Source organism: Melanerpes formicivorus, unplaced genomic scaffold (genome assembly GCF_026170545.1).
Source record: "Melanerpes formicivorus ecotype bairdi unplaced genomic scaffold, bMelFor1.0.p_v2 SCAF_37, whole genome shotgun sequence".
Lineage (NCBI taxonomy): Eukaryota > Metazoa > Chordata > Aves > Piciformes > Picidae > Melanerpes > Melanerpes formicivorus.
Genome location: NW_027142389.1, coordinates 1,075,694 through 1,098,103, shown reverse-complemented (window position 1 = coordinate 1,098,103; position 22,410 = coordinate 1,075,694). Strand labels below are relative to the sequence as shown.

At 46.7% G+C, this 22,410-nt stretch overlaps 1 protein-coding gene across 2 annotated transcripts in view; it reads left to right on the top strand.

Annotated features, from left to right (window-relative positions):
• The window catches only part of LOC137450660 (gamma-aminobutyric acid receptor subunit beta-4), a 78,033-nt gene extending 57,016 nt beyond the window's left edge, over positions 1–21,017 (top strand). Inside the window, exons 5-9 of one of the 2 annotated variants that reach the window (XM_068157472.1) lie at positions 9,858–9,940; positions 14,185–14,322; positions 16,843–16,995; positions 19,707–19,951; positions 20,445–21,017. In XM_068157472.1, coding sequence (XP_068013573.1) covers positions 9,858–9,940; positions 14,185–14,322; positions 16,843–16,995; positions 19,707–19,951; positions 20,445–20,822 — 997 coding nt within the window. In that variant the 3' untranslated portion in view covers positions 20,823–21,017. Of the gene's footprint in view, positions 1–9,857; positions 9,941–14,184; positions 14,323–16,842; positions 16,996–19,706; positions 19,964–20,444 lie in introns of both variants that reach the window. The other variant, XM_068157471.1, reaches the window with a different exon arrangement.
• Positions 21,018–22,410: the final 1,393 nt, after the last annotated feature.

Sequence of the window (22,410 nt, the reverse complement as noted above, 5' to 3'; positions counted from 1 at the left end):
TTTTCTTCTAATGGCTTTTTGTTTGTTTGTGTGTTTCTTTGGTCAGAAATTTCATTGGTTTAATCATTTTTAAACAAAAAAAAAATAGTGATTAAGGTGAAATATTTCCTTTCAGTAAAAGCATTTCTGAGAGTGTGGATGTTTCCTTCCTAATTTTAGGTAGAGACTGTTTCACTTATGTCAACATTTCCCTCGGTATTTTAAGCTGCTTTACTACCACTGGTGATGTCAGGGTAGCACAAGGGAATCATCAAAGGCTGTCTCTGGACCTCCAGAGGCTGTCTAGTCCACCTCTGCCACACTATTCAATAAGCTTTACAGTATCACACATTTAAGCTATACATTATGATCTGAGCTTTTTATGTCCTTTCCTAGACCATGCAGCATCCATTTGGTAGTGAAACAAGCTGACACTTGTCAAATGCTGATGTCACCAGTATTTTGCTATCTGTTTTCAGAGACCTAAAGATAGAAGCAACTGTTAACAATGCTGAGATTCTCATATGGTAACCTGAAACTGCGTTTGAAACCGGCTTTAAAGCACCCTTCAGGGGAATCCTGAAGCTATTTGGTTTCATTCTAATTAGAGGCAAAACTGGATTCCAGCAAAACAGGTGCTTTGAGGAGCCCAGACTGCATCCCTGAGCTCACAGGGGTGGGGTGCTAGGAAGCAGGCAGGAAGCTGGGTGGACAGCAAGCGAGATGCAATGCCTGGCTGGCGAGGAGCCCAGGCAATGTAAACTGAGCAACTGCAGAGGAATTTGATGACAGAGACTAAATCCTGTGCAGAGAGGATGAGGGATCTCCTCCTGCGAAGGTGGTAGTGGTGGTGGGGAGCATGTGCATGTGCAGTGTGGGGTTTTTTTTATTCCCATCCACAAGAGTCACTGCAATGAGGTGTGTTTGCAGATGAGGCAGTTTAGATGCACGCAAAGGTGCCTAGTGGAGCTCTGAGCCCTGCTTTCCTGAGTGCTCCCCAGGGGAAGCAGACCCCTGCTGCCTCCATCAGTGAAAATACCTGGTCAGGGTTTAAAGCAAGGGGGGTGGGGGGTGTGTGTGTGAATTGTCCTCGTTCAAACAACTCAAATTTTCTGGTTTTAACCTGGGAGAAGCTGGAAGTATCTGCTATGGCAGCATTTGATTTCTGCTTTTCACAGGGTATGTCCCCATCAGTCAGCTGCTCCCTGAAATGTAACAGCTCCTGGGGAATATCAGCCCCCACATTTCATCAAGCCACTGCTGACATGCTTGTGGGCCAGACCTTGTTCTTGGGCAAGGCAGCACCCAGAGCAGTGCTGTTAGCTCACCTTACAAAGGGAGGCAACACAGCTTAACAGATGCATGGCAAATATCCTACCCACTCACCCATCCAGCTACACTGTCAGAGTCCTCCATGCCACTCTGGTGTGCTGCTGCCAGGGCTGCCCTGCCTGGTCCCATGGCTGGGGCTCTGCTGTAGCTCACCTTGAGGACTTCCTGATAGCTCACAGTTTCAACCTGCCTCTTGATTAGGGCCCAGACCTGTCTGGATTACATTGCTCAGGTCCCAGCCTGGGGTTATTGGCTTTTGCAGCTGATAGAAATGGTTCTCCTTCTAATTTGAAGCCTTCTGTTTGCAACCAAGTTGCAAACCAAGTTCTCTCCATGGGTGTTACTTGATTTTGGGTAGAGAATATGACCTGATGGGCTAAGACTGAGGAATATTATTTTTTTCTGTGCTAAGAGCACTCAACAAATTTCTTCTCCCATCTCACGAGCCAGGAGGGAAGAAATCTGCAATTTTGGCTTCCTCTTCCCTCCCTGAAAGAGGTTGCTCTGGAAATGTGAGAGATGATTCAGGCTCTACCTCATTTCTAGTAGCTCTTCCTGCTCCCTCCACAGATTAGGCAAAGACTACAGAAATCTCTCCTTTGGCAGTTTGAGCTAAAAGGGTCAGATTTATGTCCATCTAGCCAGCCTTTTGGAGCTAGTCCTGCAGCCTTGTACTGCTCCCACCACAGGGCTCTGCTCTGGGCCAACTCCTTAGCACAAAGATGTGTGGGTGGAAGAAGAGTTTGTTAGGTGAGTGAGAGAAAATGAGAACATAATTAGGAGCTCAGCTCCCTAGCTGAGGTTAAGGACAGATCTTCTTCTGCATTTTAGCCTCCTAGGGTTGGGAGGAGAAACTTAGCTGGAAACACTTGAAGGAAGTTTAATAATATTAAATTCCAGAATTACCTTAGAAGCTGTGGAGGAAATTTGAGCTCACTAAAACACGGTAAAGCAGCAAGCTAGAGCTGCTGCTCCATCCTTATAACGTTGCAAGAACAGGGGCAGGCATCATCAGGGCCTAGCTGGAATTGCTGCCTCTGCTACCTCTCCTTATAAGCCTGACTCATTTATTAGCAAAACATAGAGGTCAAGGGGTATCCACAAAGAGCTGATTACCACTGGCTCCTCACAGATCACTGGAACAGCTTGAGTGCCCTGAGCTCCTGGCTCACCCTGGCAGTACTTCTTAGTCTGCCTGTTTATCCTAGCCCGGCCACCAGCCTGATTCCATTTCTAGACCCTGTCCATTTTTTTGCCAAACCCCAGAGGTTTAAGTCATAGTTTACTGTTTTATTAATTTAACTTCATTCTAGCCTGATACTGTTGAAGGAAGAGACCTCCTGCTCCATTAAGTCCAGGTCACTGTTGTCTGAAGCAACTGCAACAAATAAATCTCCTTCTAAACATGTTCCACACAGATCTCTCTTGTCCCCCCAGTCCAGTTGACAACTTGCCAGGTGCACAGAGCATTTGCGACAGAATTAAGAGGCAAAAAAAGGGAAAACCTTGCAGCTAAGGCAACTCTATTTTGCATTCTCTAAGGGTGGAAAATGGGTTGATTTAGATGAGCTGTACCCTGGGTACTAGTTTAAAAGAGCTTTTATTTCCCTCCCCCATCTGAGTGCAGTGCACACTGCTATTTATCAAAGGATGCCTATGCAAGCACAGATGCTTTTGGAAACAGAGTGACCTTAGCAGGATTGTGCCAAGGCTTATGGAGTCAGTTTTAGGCAAGCAGACACGAGGGGAAAATATTTCATATCCTTGCCTTGCTCTCAGCTCCAACATGACCTCCAAGAGTTTGTGAAGATCAGGCTGTGTTAAAGGAATGGCAAAATCCACCACGGGTTTATAAATCCCTCCAGGCCCTTCAGAGTTTGTGCTTACTGCCAGGCAGAAGGTGACATTTGCCAGCATGGTTTTATGACTGACTTGGAGAATGTACAGAGCAAAAATTCAATTTTTGTTTTTTCCCCATGTTCAGCAAAACAGCAGTTTTGCTTCTCTCTCTACTCTTAGTCACCAGAATTCCCTTACGGGTCTAGCGTGCCCCATGAGGCAAGCCTGCCCAAGTCCTCCGAAGCCTGAGCTGCTTCCAGCCATTCTCCTTATTACTGCAAACTGTTGTGAGCTTTAGGAGGCCATATCCTGGGGATGCAGGGGCATCTGCAGCTTTTCAGGAGATCTCAAATCCAAGAAGTTGCAACCAGCAACTTTAAAACATGTTTACCTTTTGCTCTGAGAGAGTTTGTGTTAGTCCCTGCATAATGACACTTCATCCATAACGCCAAAGCTGAGCTCAGTGCCTGAGCCACTGGCTCTGTCTCCCTGTGAATTAAGAAGGCACTGGTGGGGGTATCTGTGCTATACTCCTCCTATTCTTATCCATACTTAGCCTGGAGAGGAGGAGGCTCAGAGGAGACCTTATTGCTCCCTACAGCTACCTGAAGGGAGGTTGCAGCCAAGTGAGGGTTGGTCTCTTCTCCCAGGCAACCAGCACCAGAACAAGAGGACACAGACTGGGGCTGCACCAGGGGAGGTTTAGGCTGGATGTTAGGAAGAAGTTCTTCCCAGCAAGAGAGATTGCCCATTGGAATGTGCTGCCCAGGGAGGTGGTGGAGTCACCATCCCTGGAGGTGTTTAGGAAGAGACTGGATGGGGTGCTTGGTGCCATGGTTTAGTTGATTAGATGGTGCTGGGTGATAGGTTGGACTTGATGATCTCAAAAGTCTTTTCCAACCTGGTTAATTCTATTCTATTCTATTCTATTCTATTCTATTCTATTCTATTCTATTCTATTCTATTCTATTCTATTCTATTCTATTCTATTCTATTCTATTCTATTCTATTCTATTCTACTCTACTCTACTCTACTCTACTCTACTCTATATATTAGGCAGCATCCTTTTGAGACCAAAGGTATCAGGGAATGTTACTGAGCACTGGACATGAGTGGCTCACACAGTCAGTACATCTCCTGGGTTTGGTCTGTCTCCATGAACATTCTCTTGGGCATCTCCCAGTGAAAGCACAGCAGAGCCTGGTGACCATTCTCAATAAACATTTCATGTGGGGCCAGACTCTTTTTTCTGGAGGGTAAGAATGTCAGTGTAGACAAAGTGTTCTGTACCCATTGACACTGTCCCCAGAAACCAGTGCCAGACATATTTAGTTTGCTGGTATTTGCACAGTTATGATGTAGACAATGCAGTAGCTTATTTTATAAGGATGAGCTTAAGGGGAACGAAAGCCCACTTGCTTTAGAAACCTCTCAAGAGTAATAGTCTTCCCCTCTCTCCCACCCAGTCCTCCTTAGAGAGTCTGGATTTGGTCAGATGGTATTTTGAGGAAGTAAGTTTTTCCCATTACACTTCTGGCTGGTGAATTTGGTTCTTCTGACACACTGGAGATGATCTAGAGGATGAATGAGTGGCTGAGGGCCTTCAGGGTCTAAGTTTTGTAGAGGGAGCTCTGACTGAGGCAGGAGCTGAAAAGGCAGCTGCCTCAGAGGCAGTCAGCAAGAGGATAAGGAGGAGGTAGAAAGATGACCTTCAACCATGGCAGATTTTAATGGCAGATTGGAGCTCTATGCTGCCCTATGTGAACTTGCATAATAATTCTATGTAAGTGTGACAGAAGAAGCCATTGACAAGTAAACAGTGATGAGGAAGATCAGAAGGGTAATGAAATAGTTGGTGGTGGTCATGTTGGTAGTTGGTCATGGTCATGTTGAAGACTGTTGGCAGGAGCTTGAGCATTCCCTTTTGAGCTGCAGCTGTGGTGGGACAGTCCTTTGCTGCTGCTGGGTTTAGCTTGCAAATCAGGCAGCAGTGGAGGGACAGCAGGATGAGATTTCACTACCCTTTCTGTGCCAGCATCTGCTTCATTGACACAAACTTCAGGTGGGCAGAGCTTTCCTTATGGTAACAGAGACCTAGCACTGCATGACTTAGGGCTTTGTGGCTGCTCTTCTGGAGATGGTTTCTGCCTCTCCTGGGGTGGAAGGATGCTTTCCAGAATGAGGCATCCAGGCTTCTGCTCACATCCACTGCTTGCTGATAGGAAAGGAGGATCTCATCAGCTTGCCAGAGTTGCTCAGCAGCTCATGAATGTATATTTCTTTTTTTCTTTTCTTTTCTTTTTCTGGGTTTTTTTGAGGTTTATGGTGTTTTCTCCACGACCCTGTCTCCCCTCAGATGAACTGTGTCTGCCTGCCAGCTGTGCAGCAGAGTAGCAAGGCAATGAGGACTTGGTTGTTTGGTAGCACAAGTGCCTGCAGACCTCAGGGGAAATTATTAGGGCAAGGGCAGCACTGTCTTATTTTTCTTTTCTTTTTTTGTGGGGAAGGAGGTGTAAAGGTTGTGACATGCAAAGGGGCTGACCTGGAGGCCCGTGGAGTGGGTAGAGATTGAGGGAAGAAAGGGGAGGTTGGAGGCTGAGGGTGGTGGCGTTGGCCAGGCTGGGCTGCCGGAGGGAGCGGAGCCGTTCATTGAGCGCATCGTGCGCGGCGCAGGCGAGCCTCTCCCCTCTGCTGGGCAGTGTCTCTGTGAATCGCCGTCAAAGCAGATGAGATTTCACACCACACAAATTTCTGAATTTAAAAGGGAAGGGAGGTGGGCAGAGCAACGGGAGAGAATGAGGGGGAGGGAGAAGATGCAGGCTGGCCGGGCGCCAGTGCCTCTTGCTAACGCCACGGGGAAGGTGGCATCCAGGCATCCTTCCCTGGCGTTCCCTCTGGCCCCCGCGCTCCCTCTTCCCTTTCACTTCGCTTGCGTCTCCTGGAGGCAGCGCGCTCTGTCTAGAGCTGTTTATAGGGCGATGGTTTGTTATCTGTCTCCTCATCTCCTTTCTCACAGAGTGAGTATCCACTCCTCCTCTGCTGTCTTTTAACCTCTTGTTCTTCTCCAGCTCTGCTTCCCCAAGCTGCTTTACCCCTTGCTTCCCCTGATCTTTCTCCTCTGTTCCCTTACCCTGGTGGCCTCCCATCCTGCACTGTTTTCCTGTCTCTCATCTCTACTCCCTATGCTGTCTTCTATGTGCCAAGCAAGCACATCTCCTCATGTAACAGCTCAGAGCATATCAAGGTGACATGTTAATACTCCTCAAAGCATTAGTCTTGTGGCCTTCTGGACTAGGGATGGCATGTGCTGTGATCCCACAAAGTTGCTGAGATGCCCGAGTTTTGCTCTCATTCCCCTTTGGTTGCAAGAGGTAAGTGGAGCATCTCATGCCTTTATGAGTGCCACCTCCCCATAGTGCACAGCAACCAAAGGAGCTTGAGAAATGTCTTGTTGGTTTCTATAGGAATAAGGGAGTGTTGAGTCAGTCACAAGTCACAGAGGCCACAAGTGGACATTTCCCCACCAGTGGCAGGTGCTGTGTAAAGCAATGATGGGGTTGTGATGCTGTAGGTCACCCATGGACTTCAAGCATGGCAAGGGGAAGCTGGTGTCCCAGATGCTTTTTTAGAACTGAAGTCTAAAGATGTAAGCAATACCTTCCTCTCTGCTTTATACCAAGTAGAGCTGCTTTTTCAAGGTTTAGGATGCTCACAGCTAGGACCTGAGCTGAACCTGGTGCCCCAGACCAGCTTGTCCCTCACTCTTGTTAAACTGTAGGAGCCCCACATCCAGGTAGTCCTGCAGTGCTGGTGTCCCTGGGCTTGTTAGCTGCACCTCACTGTGGGTATGGCACTGCAGCTGAAATGCTCCAGGTGAGCAAGTGGCTACAAGCCCAGGACAGCAGCATGTGGCTGTGCTGCCTCTGCTCTGAAAACAGAACAAAACCTTCACATGGCCCAAATTCTCACCTGCCCAAGCAGTGTTACATGGGCAGATCATCAGGAGTCTGGGAACTGCAGCCAGCTGCAGTATCTCTGGAGGATACTGAACTGTGTGGTGTGGGTACAACTGCCCTTCAATTGGAAGGAAAGAGAAATTATCAGGCTTTTGAGGACAGATGCCTTATTAATCTTGTTTTTCTCCTTTCTGCCCTACCTGTCCTGAGGTCCTCTTCGTTTTAAACCAAGAGGCCTAAATTCTGCCCTGATGTGAATCTCTGCTTACATAAATTGGTGTGATCTTGCAAAAATCATTGGAGTGGCCCTGGATTTATGCCGGCTGTTAACAGGAGCAGGATTTGGCGCATGGAGCGTGGTAGCCATAGCTCACTGTGTCGTGCTCTGCATCTCCAACCAGCACTGCAGGTGACAAGCAAATCCTGCTGAGAGGCAAGAGAGTCCCTCTCCAACCACAGAAAGCTTCCCCTGGATGTCCTTTTCTGTGGCCAGGTTGCCAACTTTGGAATGGACGCCGTGGAAAGGTTTTGAGCCCCCAGGGTCCCACAAATGGGGTGGAAAATTTTCATTTAATACATTTTTGCATCTCACACTTCAGGGGGAAAAGAAGAAAAAAAAATCAAATGCATTTGTAACTGCTGTTTCCCATGGATGCAGCATAATGCACACAGTATATGCTGTGTGCGGCATAGGGGGATGAGTCATACCCATGCATGACTCTTTGGTCTCAATGCCTGGCCAGGATGGACGCTGTACCTGCCACTTTCAGCTTTTCTGGCAATGTGCAGCTCCCTCCAGATGTGCTTCAGCTCTGTCCCTCCACCATGCTGTCTTTCTGTGGCCAGCTACCCTGGTCCAGGAGGATTAGGGTAGGAGAGGGTATTGCTTTTCCAGCAGCCCCCCTAGAGACGCAAAGCTGGGAGGCTGTCAAAAGCAATACACTCACAATCCCAAAGTCATGGTGGTGATTTTTAAGTGCCTCCTGTCCTGTTATCCTTCTCCCCCTCTGAACTTTCCCCTCCACCCCATCTACATTAAAGATGGAAGGGCTGGGAGCTCACTTGGGCCCCCTGCTTGGAGAGAGGGCACTTGCAGTGTTGTATCTAGACCCAGTGAGGATATATATAAATTCCCTCCGTCTCTTCGGATCTATTTATAGCACGGCAGGCAGTGGCAAAGGCTCTCCTCAAGGCTTCATCTCCTACAAACAGTCTTCACAGACAGCAGAGAGATAAATTTAGCACACGAGATTTCTTAAAGAGCCAGCAGCAATGCAGGGCTCTTTGCCTGCCCTGCTGCAGCCCCCACACCTATACCCACACCAGGGGAGAGCCCTCTCCCACAGACACTTACCCACCCGCCTTCTCCCCCAACCCCCTTCCAATTTTCTCTGCAGCTTCATCTATTCACTCTCCCTTTCTGGTCTCTTTTTCTGTCATTGATGGTTTTCTTTTTCTTTTTTTTTTGGTCCTTTTCCCTTTTTTTCTCCTGGTTTGACATCTCATCCTCTCTGCTTTCTTTTTTTCCCCCTTTCTTTTCTGTTTCCCAGGCCACAGGGCTCAGAAGATAAAGCTTTCTCGTTAACAGTTCACTGGTTATGCCTACATAGTAAAAAATGTGTAGCTTGATTAATGCCTTCCAGATGGTTAATTGAAAAAAAAAGAGAGAGGAGGGGAATGCACCAGTCTCTCCCCCCTCTTCAGCACTCTGCACACATACATTGCACAGGAAGAAAGCTGCATTAAAGGGTGAGGGGAGCAATATATTTGAGAAATAAGGGCAGCCCGTTAACTCCAGAGCAGCGCTGCTGGGCTGGCGAGTTAGCCGTTGATTTGCTCTGCCCCTGCTTTATGCCCTCTTCACTTACCTACCCCACCCCAAAATTCCCCACTCTGGAGAGCAGTTCTCCTTCATGCCCACCAGGTAACACACACAGATGCTCCTCACCTCCTCGTGTGAACTCCGCTGTGGGTGCTGTGCTGTTCTGCTCCCACCCTTGTGCTCTGATGCCCCGAAGCAGCACCAGCCCTTGTTGTCTCCCCATTTTGGGGGGAATGCACCCACCCCCTCCCCAACCTTTCATGAATCTTGGTCGTGGAATTGCTTGTACAAGAGACTTGTTACCAAAGCCACCAGCACACAGGAGCAGAAGGGCCCCAGTGGTGGGGTCTGAGCTTTGGGATTTGGCAGTGTCAGAGTGGGTGCAATAGAGAGGGGCATAGATGGATTAAGGGCTGCAAGCAGGGTCATTAGGACAACTCAAGAGGAGAGGGAGGTGATAATGCGATCAGTTATTCATCTCCACAGGTCAGTGTTGGGCAATTTAATCAACACATCTGCTTTTATGGACATGTGTTGGTTGTCTGTCTCCCAGGAACTGACATGCCTCTCCTCTTCTCCCCCTGCTCGTAGCTCTGCCTACTGCTGATTTCTTTGTCTCTCTCAAGGGAGGAACACAAATCCCTTCCCACCCTGTTAATAGAGATACTGCCTTGCTGACGTGAGTCACGAAGGGTTTAAGCCATGCAGTTGAGGGTGAGCCACATCCAGCCCCCTGCCTCACACACCTCCCACCACGGATCTCCCTGGTTTCCAGGGAAACAGCGGCCCCAAATGCTGCCTCACTTTCACATCTGCCTTTCAGTTCTCCTTTCGGGTTTTTTTTGTTTTCCCTTATTTTTCTTTCTCTCTTTTTGACAAGAAAATCCACACAACTGATTATTTTTTTTTCCCTGCTTTCCCCTTTCAGGATCACCACCACAGCTGCTTGTATGATGGACCTGCGAAGGTACCCCCTGGACCAGCAGAACTGCACACTGGAGATTGAGAGCTGTGCGTATGCCGCGTGCCTCCCCCCTGCCACACGGTGCCACCCCGGTGTCACCCACTCCAGTCACAGCTTCCTGCTGATGGGACACCTCCAAGAGGGTGTTACCTCCTGGAGGATGTCCCTTGGGATGGGGCAAGATTCCCTCATCTAGACTCCAGCCTGATGAGACCTCATGGTTGGAATGCCCAGAAAAATGGGGCTCTAGCAGCAAGCTGGGTGTTGAAAACACTCTCAACCTGAGGAGGGTGGTGAAAGCCTCCCTTAGCCTTAAGAAATCCCTGGGAGCCTGTCCTTAATCTTGCCTTGCCCCACCCTGTGCAGGAGCTGGGACCAGAGACCTCCTGCAGTCTTTCCTTGCCCAGATCTTCCCTCGACTCCTAAGGAAAGCCTCTTCCAACCAGACTGGCAGAGAGAGTCCAGCTCTCCCTCATAAAAATGCACTGCAGTATCCCCACAGGAGCGGTCCAGAGCAGCAGATCTCACAGTAATGATGATGCAGCTTCCTTGGTGATTATTAGAGAATTGCTTTTTTTCATAAGAAAGGTCGCACTGCATCCCCAGTTGGAAGGCACTGTGCCTCCTCACCAGCCCTGCCTGTGCCGGGGAGCCCTCTGCCCACTCACCATTGGGGTTGCCTGGGATGTGCAGCCACGGCACCGCTTGGCGTGGTGGGTAATGGGATGCAAATGAGGTCCTGCTGGAAGCACTAATAACATGTCATTTCTGGCACTCCTTAGCATTTGGAGAATAGTTTAAGGTACAACCAAGAAATCAGAAGGCAGAGATTTCCTCACAGTTCCCCATTTTGTTCTTAATGGGACACACGTCAAGCCAATTTGTTAGCTGAAGCCAGGCTTCCTTACAATAGTTCTAAGGTGCACACAGAGATAAAGAGATTCAGTCATTTCCTTCCTCAGTACTTTTGTCTTTTACACAATTGCACATTCAAAAGCTGCAGGGCTCCATTTTGTTTGCTTCCAAGTCCACACAACTCTGGAATAGCAATCTGACTTATGGCTGACTTAAAAATCAAATCGTGTATAGGGGAAACACATAACCAAGCCACTGAAATAGCCTCTTTGAAGTACAGGGGTGCTGTGCAATGCAACAGCAGGCAGCTGAGGGTCTCCTCCCCAACAGCAGCTCAGAGCTCTTACCTGGAGGAGATAAGCCAGGGCTGGCACTGGCTACTGGCTGTTGATCCCATCCCTCCATCCCCAAAATAGCCCTCAGCACTGCCTAGCCGTGTGCCAGGCTTCACAAAGGAAAAACCCCTGGTGAAGCAGGCAGCAAACAGGCTCTTAATCTGACGTTCTAAGACATGGTATCAATACTTTATGACATTTCAAGTTGCAGTGTCTTGTCTTTGTGAAATTTCTTTTGCTTTTTTATTTTTAAAGTAAAAGGAAATTTGATTTCCTTTTTAAAGCAAGGAATGAAAGTGAAGCATTTATTTTTAGACTGAGCAACCTTTCCCTTTAGAATCACTTTAGAAAAGTGGCTTCCCCCCAAAAAAACCCATGTGTTTGATTTCATTTTGCACAGTGGCATCATCATGATAATGTATATATATATATGTAAACCCCAACAAACCTCCCAGATTGGTACCCAATACCAACAGGTCATGGAATAAATGGAATGGAGCTAGTTAACTGTGAGGTGTCCTAAAATTAGTTACTGCAATTTGACATTTTCATTGCTGATCAGGAAGCAAATTTGAAGTCACTGCTGTTAAATTTGTGGATGATGAAGATCGCAGTCTGCACGGCTTGCTCACTGCACATTTGAATCCCTCCCAATTTAAATACATCCAGGATGCATCCACAGCTCCATGTGGAGGTCTGTGCCTGGATGAGGGAGTGTGGATTTGTACCTGCACAGGTATCCACCAGGGAATCGCTGAAGGGATCACAGTACTGGGCACCACTGCTAGAGGTTTCCTAGCACGGTCGCTGACAAAAAAGGGCTGGAAGTTTGCTTATGTAAACCAGGAGAGTCGTGAGTCAGAGTAGGGAACTGACCAGCCTCTGAATATGCCACTTGTGAGATGGGGAAAGGCAATCTGGCTATATTTGATTTCCAAAATGTAGAAAGGAAATTGAGAAAGCAGAAGTGTGTGGGAAAAGATGCTGAAATGCAGTTCAAGGGCTAGAGCAGATGTTTTGCAGTGAGAGAAACCTCAATAGCTCAATCTGGTTTGTTTACTGCAGAGGAGGTGGAGAGGTGACTTGTTTACAGGCTGGGTGCACCTCTGCAGAGGGAAAGCACCAGGTGGAAAGGGCTTGGTAACCTCCTAGGAAAATTCAGAACAACCACTAGAGTTTGAAAGGCTAATCCAGATGAATTCAAATGCACACAATATTTTTAGCTTCAGGAGACTCTGAGGCCCTGGAATCAACTACCGTGAGGAGCGAGGGACTTGGCTGTTGCTTGCTGCTTTCCACCCTTGGGTCAGTGTTCTGGGAGAGATGCTGCAGCCAGATGCAAACACAAGTTCCTGTGCACAAAGCTCGGGTACTCAAGACAATGCAGCAACCCCTGACACTGCAGTGCCTGCAGCAGATGAGGTGATAACTTCAGGGGCCTGAATCTTTGTAGGTCTGTGGCTGCTTTGCCACTTTACTGCCATGGGGAGAGGATCTGGCTTAGATGATTTATACCAGAAGCAGATCTGGCATGGCATTTGGAAGGTTTTTATTATTTTTTATCACCTCTGAATAAGCACAGTAATGACTGAGTGTGCAGGATGTGGGCTTGGAGACTACGCAGTCATCAAATAATTCAGTTTGGGAAGACACCTCAGGGTGTCTCTAGTTCAGCCCACAGCTCAAAGCAGGGTCAGCTATGAGATCATAGCAGGTTGCTTAGCTCTGTCCACTCAGGACCTGCAGGATGACACTATCCTCAGAGGTTCAGCTCTGATCTGGAGTAACCCTTGGCCCCTAAGGCTGAGTAAAATAATTTCTCCTCTGTGATACATTTAACAGCTCTTCATTCCCCTGATCCCAATTATACACTGGTGATGGTTTTAGTGGCAGCTGTCCCTAGTGGATGTCAGCCTTGCTGGTTATTGCTGGACAACTGCCTCTCAGCTGTGAAGGCTTGTGCATAAGGCAGGCTGACGTGCTGCAGAGCAAGTTGTGAATGAAAGCTGTCTGTGGGGACAGGTAAAGTTCATGCTCTGAAGGAAGCCTTGCACCATGCTGTACTAAAGTCTGTACCTATCTTACTGCTTCTCTGCACACAGAGGTGCACAGCTCTGCAGTTTGCTTAGAATAACAGACCACCCCTTGTGCAGCAACAGCCACGGTGCTTCAAAACCCAGCTTGCCACAAGTGACATTAATTTTCAAGGGGAGATGAATCCTTGCCCTCACAAGGAGCAGGACTCTGAACATCACACTGATGGAAGGGGATCTGCATGATTTTGTCCCTTGAGGCCAGAGCATCTAAGGAGTCTTTCTCCTGGGCTCTGGGCTCTTCAGCACCTCCTTCCAGCCTGTGCAGCCCTGTCTGGCATATGTAGTTAGGGGTTAAAGTAAGAGGCTGTACCTTTGGCTGAGTTAACAAATCCATTACCCTGAAACAAAAGGGATGAGTATTTGTTACCAGCCTGACTTACTTTCCTCTCTGCTCCTGTTACTGCTCTTTTCACTCAGCACAGTAAAAACAGCCCTGATCTGAGACACTGTCCATTTCCCTGCTGCAAATTTTGACTGGGAGTACTTAAAAGAGAGAGGTGTTCTGCTGTACAAATTTCTTTTCAACTTCTGCTGTAAATCTTTTTCTCCCTGGGAATTTGCGGTATGTAGCTGCTCTGTTTGCCCAGAGCCCAGCAGAAGGCATTGTGCGCTCTCCCCCTTCTGGTAGAGGGATGCAGCTTTTAAAGAGCAAAACGCCGTGTTTGGTGCATTTGACAGAGGCTTCTGATGCACGAGTTCCTGTCATGTCAGCCATGGAGGTTATATAACGCAAGTCAAGGCTTGACAGGACAGTTCTCACCTTTTTCTCCCGAATTCTAGCCTGAAGTGGGAGTTCTGACCAATTTTTTTCCTCTTCTCCTGAGGACAATACTGCCAAGCTCAGCTGAACAAGAACAGTACGTCAGCAGGGAGGGGCTGTGCTTGCTGTCTGAGGATGTGGGCTTTCCTCTGGATCCTTTTCCAAACCACCTTAGTGAAAATGGGGATGTCACCTATTTCATCTTGTCAGCTTAGTTCTCTCTCTGTGCTTCTTCATCTCTGCAGATGGTTACACAGTTGATGACATTGTCTTCTTCTGGCAAGGAAATGATTCTGCTGTCACAGGGATGGAGGTGCTAGAACTGCCCCAGTTCACCATTATTGAGCAGAGGCTGGTCAGCAGGGAAGTGGTCTTCACCACTGGTGAGTTTCTGCTGAAGGGATGCGACGGAATGTGCAAGCCTTCCGCTGACTGACATCAATGTGATTATTCTGATTCAGATTCTGAGGCACTAACTTAGGATCTAGGCTTCAGTTTTTGATGTTGTGCCTCTGGAAAATTGGCATCTTCTGTGCCCATCAAGTGCTTCTCTTCAGAGACTTATGAGATCATTTTATTTTTTTCGCTGCAGTTGTTTGAATTTCTTAGTCAAAACACCGAGTGAGCTCAAAACGGAACCTCTTTAGAAGGTTCTCAGCTTTTATCTTATTTTTATGTGGTTTGCAACTGGCTCTTGAAGCTAATGTATGTGCAATAGTAAGCAGAAGCTGAAAAGCAAGTGGTTGATGAAATTATGCAATCCCATCTGTACACAGTAATAAAAAGATCTGGAGAGAATAACTTGGACGATTCAGATACTGCCAGTTGGAAAACTAGAGAGGCTTGGATTTTGGTTGCTGTCTTCACTTTGATCTGTCAGGGAGTTCACTGCCGAGGCAAAGTGTCACACACCTGCTAAATAGGACAGGTTTTGAAATGTCATGAAGTCACAGCCTGAATCTTTCAGAGATGGTGGCAGAAGGTGATGTTGTTACAAGAATGGAATAGAATGGAATGGAATGGAATAGAATGGAATGGAATAGTATGGAATGGAATAGAATAGACAAATAGAATAGAATAGAATAGAATAGAATAGAATAGAATAGAATAGAATAGAATAGAATAGAATAGGAATGGAATAGGAATGGAATAGGAAGGGAAGGGAAGGGAAGGGAAGGGAAGGGAAGGGAAGGGAAGGGAAGGGAAGGGAAGGGAAGGGAAGGGAAGGGAATAGGAATAGGAATGGAATAGAATAGGAATAGAATAGGAATAGAATAGGAATAGGAATGGAATAGGAATGAAAGGAAAATGGAATGGAATGGAATGGAATGGATTGGAATGGAATGGAATGGAATGGACTGGACAAATAGAAGGGAAGGGAAGGGAAGGGAAGGGAAGGGAAGGGAAGGGAAGGGAAGGGAAGGGAAGGGAAGGGAAGGGAAGGGAAGGGAAGGGAAGGGAAGGGAAGGGAAGGGAAGGGAAGGGAAGGGAAGGGAAGGGAATAGGAATAGGAATGGAATAGAATAGGAATAGAATAGGAATAGGAATGGAATAGGAATGAAAGGAAAATGGAATGGAATGGAATGGAATGGAATGGAATGGAATGGAATGGACAAATAGAAGGGAAGGGAAGGGAAGGGAAGGGAAGGGAAGGGAAGGGAAGGGAAGGGAAGGGAAGGGAAGGGAAGGGAAGGGAAGGGAAGGGAAGGGAAGGGAAGGGAAGGGAAGGGAAGGGAAGGGAAGGGAAGGGAAGGGAAGGGAAGGGAAGGGAAGGGAAGGGAAGGGAAAGGAAGGGAAGGGAAGGGAATAGAATAGAATAGAATAGAATAGAATAGAATAGAATAGAATAGAATAGAATAGAATAGAATAGAATTAACCAGGTTGGAGAAGGCGTTTGAGATCATCAAGTCCAACCTATCATCCAACATCATCTAATCAACTAAACCATGGCACCAATAATGCCTTAGGGGGCATGCTGGGAGCAGGGTCTCATTGCAGCGGTAATCTGGAGACCCACATCAAGAGGCAGCTTTTCTCCCAAAGAAGTTTGCAGTCTCAATAGGTAAGATTTGAAAAAAAAAGATTGGTGAAATCCAGTGTTCAATCTATGCAGATGGTACATAATAGTGAGAGAACCTAACTTCCTCTTCCCCAGTCTACCTTCTTGATCATTAAACACTGCGGTTTAGTTACCCACAACTGCACCCATGTTTCAGGCTGCTGTGTTGCCTAAGGGTTGGAGGTGGGAAGGTGGAATGACTTGCAGTTTGTTTCACAGCAAAGTGAAGATGACCCTGCTCCAGTGGAAGGACTGTAGAAGTGTTTATTGTCATCACTATCCACATTAAGTTTGCTAAAAGATTAGGAGGAATTTGCAACAACTTGGGGGATAAAACCCCTACAGATTACCTAACAGTACTCTATTTGCATATGAATTTGCCCAGTCTGACCATAACCCATTTTTAGAACAGCATGGGAAAAATATGATTCAGATCTTCATTGGTGTTTGGAGGAAAAGCTCATACAGGAAAGATTGGAAAATCATCTTGCTGCATCCAGATATAGGGTTAAAGTCTCTTGTGTAAACCTGTATCAAATTGGCATGCACCATAACAGCAGTTTCAACACTGAACAGGCATTCTCCCATGGTGTCTGATATAATAATGTACCTTATGTAGAGTTTCCTCTCCCCTTAATATTCTGAGCCAGCTGAGCAGCCCCTTTCCAAAACCTGATGAGTTTGCAAAACCAAATGAAGGGAAAAAAAAGGAGAGATTTCTTATTACCCCTGCCTCTTGAGAACATTTCCCAAATAAAATGTCAATACCTAACCTAAGCTCTTAGCATAAATTCATCTTTGCCCTCCTCTCCTGTTACATCTCCCTTTAATATCTCATTGACAGGTTCATATCTGCGCTTATCCTTGAGTTTCCGGATTAAAAGGAACATTGGTTACTTCATCCTGCAGACTTACATGCCATCTATTCTCATCACCATCCTGTCCTGGGTCTCTTTCTGGATCAATTATGATGCTTCTGCTGCACGAGTGGCACTGGGTATGTACCTGTTCATTACACATTGAAGAAGCTGTGTTTTTGCAGATCAGTGAGGACAGCTGTAAGAAAGAAAACGCCTTTTTCTGTGTGAGGTAGCAGGTAAGCAAACCACAGCAAACCACAGAGATTGGTCAGACTTCTTGTCCCAAACGAAGGATTTTGTTCTGAGAACAAGCTTTGAATTTTCAGCTAGGAGAGCTACTTTTTTAATGGTTGTCATTGTTCACAAGTATCAGCACTTCCCAAGCAGGAATCTGTACTATATGAATCAGTAAAAGTTGTGCCATAAATTTCTGTGGGCGCAAGTTTAAACTCCGTGATGAAAGCATAAATGGTCACAGCTTCTCAAACACATGAGACTCTAACATGCCATGAGCCTGTCGATTACTTCACTCTTCTTTGTACTTGCCTACTTAAGAAGAGGAATGTGGGGACCTCTTGGCCAATAGGTGTGCTGGGAGCAGTTAGCTGGATGATAAATGCTGATGATGGGTGGCCACAGGATGGTAAGAATGGTGAGTGAACGGCTAGAAGATGAGAGGAATAAAGGAAGTAGCATTACACATTTTCAGCAGACTTTAAGCCCCATCCAAACACTTTCTCTAGCTGAAGACCTTCACAACCAAGGCAATATGTGGGATAGTAGTTAAAGTCCAAGTTCTTAAGCACATGCTCCTACATAAATAAGAATGTTTTCCTGTAAGAATTAAAAATGAGGTCTTTTAAGCAACAGAAGGGATGTGGAGATGGATTGCAGAGGAAGATTTTGAACAGAAGAAAAGTGGGGGGCATGGCTGACAGGAGAATGGGGCTGTGCAACAGGAAGGAGAGTTCAGAGGAAATTAGAGAGCCAAGGAGGGAGAAGGATTTAATCTGTGAGTGGGAAAGGCTCAGAGAGTCAATGAAGCACAGGTAGAGGCCGGGTCTTACAGAAAAAGTTAGAGGTTTAAAGTAGCTCTAGGAGAAAACAGAATTTGGGGAGACTCAGAGCAGAGATTGTTTGTACAAAGATAAAAATTAGACTATTTGCTCGTGCTTGCTTGGAGAGGCTGTGGTAGGAAGACAGGGAGGGAACAACATGGTAAATTAAAAAGGTAAGTTGCATTGACAAGAGTGTAATCAGTGAGAGAAGAAAAAGAGACCATGGCAGACATTGCTGGCACAGTGAAAGTGCAAGCAGAAGGGTGGACATGAGATGAACAGCTGTTGATTTTCAGCTGACATCTGGATTCAAAGGAGAAGACAGGAGAAAAACATTGTAGATCAGAACTGGAACGGCTCTCCCTAAACTACTCCTGACAGCTCTCTATCTAACTTGTACTTAAAAAGCTCCAAAGAAGGAGATTTTACATCCTCCTTGGAGCACTTTATCTCCAGATTTACCTGCTTGCACAGTCAAAAAGATTTTCTTTGCCTCTGTCCTCAGTGTCCATTGCAATTTATCCAGTTCATAATGGAGACATGGAGAAGATTCTATTCCCCCTTTCTTTGCCCCAGATTTCTGGATATTTAGACTACTGTCTAAATATAGACAATGTAATATACTGTATGTATATAAATATATCTCCTTTCTATTTACTCTTCTGTGCACTGAAAATTATTAGTTCCTTAAATCTTTTATCAGGAATGATGCTAAAGACACAATGAGGGTGAAAGGGAAACAGGAGAAGCAGAGGTCTAGGATGCACAGGGAGGCTTGACAGTCCTCACTGCAGAGGTAGGACTGAAACCAGAAGAGCAAAATAAGGTCATGGAGACTACAAGAGCTTTCAAATACAGAAATGAGACACTAGAAGAAAAGGATATCAAGGTGGTAAGAAAAGCAGGAAAGCTAAGCTAGTGGGAAAAAAGGACTAGGGAGAACAGGAGAAGTTACTGCCTCCAAAAGAAGCATGAAGATTCATTGCCATCTTTTAGTAGCTGGCACAAAACTGTCAAACAGGTCGATCTGAGACCACTCAGTCCAGAGGAAAGAAGAGGCTGGGAAGAAACCATAGAGTACTGAAGGTGGAACATGAACCATAGTGCTCCAGGCTCTTGGAGACTTGAATAGAAGGGGGGGAAAGTATAAATTAAGCCCCCAAAAAATGTTTATTTAAAATGTAGGAAATGTGAGAAGACCTAAAAAGGAAAGCATGAGAACTATGGGAGGAAATAGTGAGCAGTAAAGATAGTGGGAGGCAGGTGGGAATTGATGGAGTCAAGGATGTAGACAAAAGCCTATGAGGCACTCAAAGAAAGACACCTTTCTCCTGTTCATGGCATTGGAAAGACAGAGCAGATTATATAATCATGATAAGGAATCCAAGGCATTCAGTGGTATGCAGGGAAGGCTGATGAGTTCTTAAAGTGGAAAATAAGGCAGGAGAAGAGGTTGTGAAACTGAGAGCAAACCTGAATATTTCCTACCACTTTGAGGGAAAGAAGGAGGATGGGGGAGGACTTAAAGAACCGAGGTCCAAAGGATATTGATCCAAATCATCCTGATGATACTCAGCTTTGGCATTTTTCCTACTCTGGGTGACTGGTTTGCTTTCTGCAGCAATTTTCACTGCTCAGCTGGGCTTAGAATAATCACAGTTCTCTTCTCATTTGTACTGCTCCCATCCCTCCTGAAGCTGTCCAGCTGGAAGGAGAGATGGTGAAGCTGAGAGTGTCATTTCAGGAAACCACCCCGCTTTGGTAACAGCGCACCTACCCTCTCCTTACAGGGGTCACCACTGTACTTACGATGACTACCATCAACACTCATCTGCGAGAGACTCTCCCCAAGATCCCCTATGTCAAGGCTATTGATGTGTACCTCATGGGCTGCTTTGTCTTCGTGTTCCTGGCACTCCTGGAGTATGCTTTTGTCAACTACATATTCTTTGGGAGAGGCCCTCGCCAGCAAAAGAAACAGAGTGAACGGATCAGCAAGGCCAATAACGAGCGCCACCGCTACGAGGAGAAGAGGGTGAGAGAGCAGGTTTGTCCCCTTCTTTCATTGTGGCAGGAGAATCCAGACTCTCCACTGTTCATTCGGTCCTGGGTGAGCTGTGGAGCAGCCTTTCTCTGCGTCATGAGACACGAGCTCCAGTTCCCCTAGCTTGATCATTTTGTCAGCATCCTCAAGCCAGCCTCATCAGGACCATCCTCTTGCACGGAGCAGGTGTGCCCAAAAGACCCCCTGTAGCTTTTGGTCCTACTGTGTTGGCGGAATCACACTACTCAGCTCAAATTTTTACTGCAAGCACTCAAATTTTTACTGCAAGCACATGTGGCTAGTCCTTCAACTCCAGCTTCACTGAACAACGTTTTCAAATGCAGAGGTCCACGTTCAGAGCTCACACAGTGAAGCAATCAGTGGCACTGTTCCACAGAAACCAGTTCAAATTCATCCCTGTCAGTGTGGATCTGTGTGCACAGGACCTCCCTGCTACCTTTCCTCTCTGTCTTCCCCGTTTTAGGTTGACCCTTACGGCAACATCCTCCTCAGCACTCTGGAGATGAACAACGAGCTCCTGGCCACGGACATGATGAGCAGCGTCGGCGACTCTCGAAACTCTGTCATGTCCTTTGAAGGCTCAGGAATCCAGTTCCGCAAGCAGCTGGCCTCTCGGGACGGGTTTGGTCACCACCCCACCCTGGACCGCCACGTCCCGCTGAGCCACCACGCTGCAGCTCGCAGCCGGGCCAACTGCCGCCTCCGCCGGCGGTCGTCGAAGCTGAAGCTCAAAATCCCAGACCTGACAGACGTCAGCACCATTGACAAGTGGTCACGAATCATTTTTCCAATCACCTTTGGATTCTTCAACCTTGTTTACTGGTTGTACTATGTCAATTGATGCCTGCAGCCGCCGAGAGAGATAGGGACAGACACTCAGACAATGACAACACAGGAGTGTTGTGCTCTTTTTGGGTTTGGGTTTTACTCTTTGCTCTCATGATCATTTATTCCTTTGATTCATTAGGTTTATTCTAAGCTTACCGTTCTCTTTTCAGCACATGTAGGACCATGGAGTATGTGTGTGGGGGGTAAGGGAGAGAAGGGTATAAGGGAGGGGGGGGTTCGTTTCAGGGAGGGAAGTGTTTGTCTTGATTTTGGTTTCCTGCTGAAGGACTTAAATCATTGTAAAAAAGGAAAAAACAACAAACAACAACAACAACAACAAAGGGGAAAAAAAGAGAAAAATGAGAGAAAAAGGGGAAAAAAGAAAAAGGGGGGGGGGGGGAACCAACCCACAAACCTTCCCCCACAACCCAAGAAAGGAAGAAAAATAAAAAAGGGGGAGGGAAATGGAAAGAGGTTGAGTCAAAAGCTGGTGGGGGTGATAGGTTCTCTCTGGCTGTGCTCACTAATGTGCTATCCTCCCTTCCATTTCACTCCTGAACTTCATTCTTCTCATTATCCTTTGTTTACAATCTTTCTTCTGTCACTGCTCCTAACCGATCATGTTTATTCCTCCATGGATTCATGGGATGGTGGGGGTTCATTCTCATGCTAGGAGGTTTCCCTTCTTTTATTCTCTCTCCCTCTCTCTTGCTTACAAGCCTAAAAGAATCTTTTGAATCAACAACAACAACGACAACAAAAAGTAATATTTATTTTTGAAGAGCTGGGAAGTTGCGGGGGGGGGGGGGGGGGAGGGGGGAAGGACAAGGCAATTATCTGGAAGGGAAAGAGGGATGTGGGGTCATGGGAGGGGGGAGGAGGGAGCTTAACAACAATCAAAGGCATATTTGCAAGTTGCCTTTTTCCACCTTCAGGAGTTTGCAAGCTGTTTTCCCTTGTGCGAACGTGTGTGCGTGTGCGGCGCATCTGTGTGCGTGTGTGTGTGTGTGTGTGTGCACATGGGTGCAGACAGGAGTGTGTGTGTGTGTGTGCAAGCATGTTTTGTGGGGAGGGGGGTTTTGTAATGTCTTTTGTAGGATGAGAATACAGATGACATTTAACTGGCAGTGTTTTGGGGGAGAATAGCAGGGTTTTGTTCACTCCTTGCAACTTGGTGAGACCAGAGGTTGAGGTCCCGGCTCGTATTAGAGAGAGACAGAGCTGGGGAGGTAGATTGTGCAAATATGCACTTGCTGAGGAGAGAGAGAGAGAGAGCTTTGGGGATCAGCAATAGGGCAGTGCTGCTGTTCACCACCATTATTTAATCTTTAGTAGACTAAGCTGATTCAGTCCTGAGAGGAGGGGTTGTTCCTAATCATTCCCACCCCACATCGTTCTTACTGAGTTTGGGGAGAAAAGCAGTTGTATGACTCTTAAAACTCAACAACTCCTCCTCTTTCACCTGTTCCTTGTGCCAGGTAAGGGACTTCACACTCCATCCCACTGAGTGACCACAGCTTATGGCAAGATGCAGGAAAGGGTGGATGTCATTTAACTTTGTGGTGCTTCAGGATGAGAAAATCTGGAAATAATAACTATCC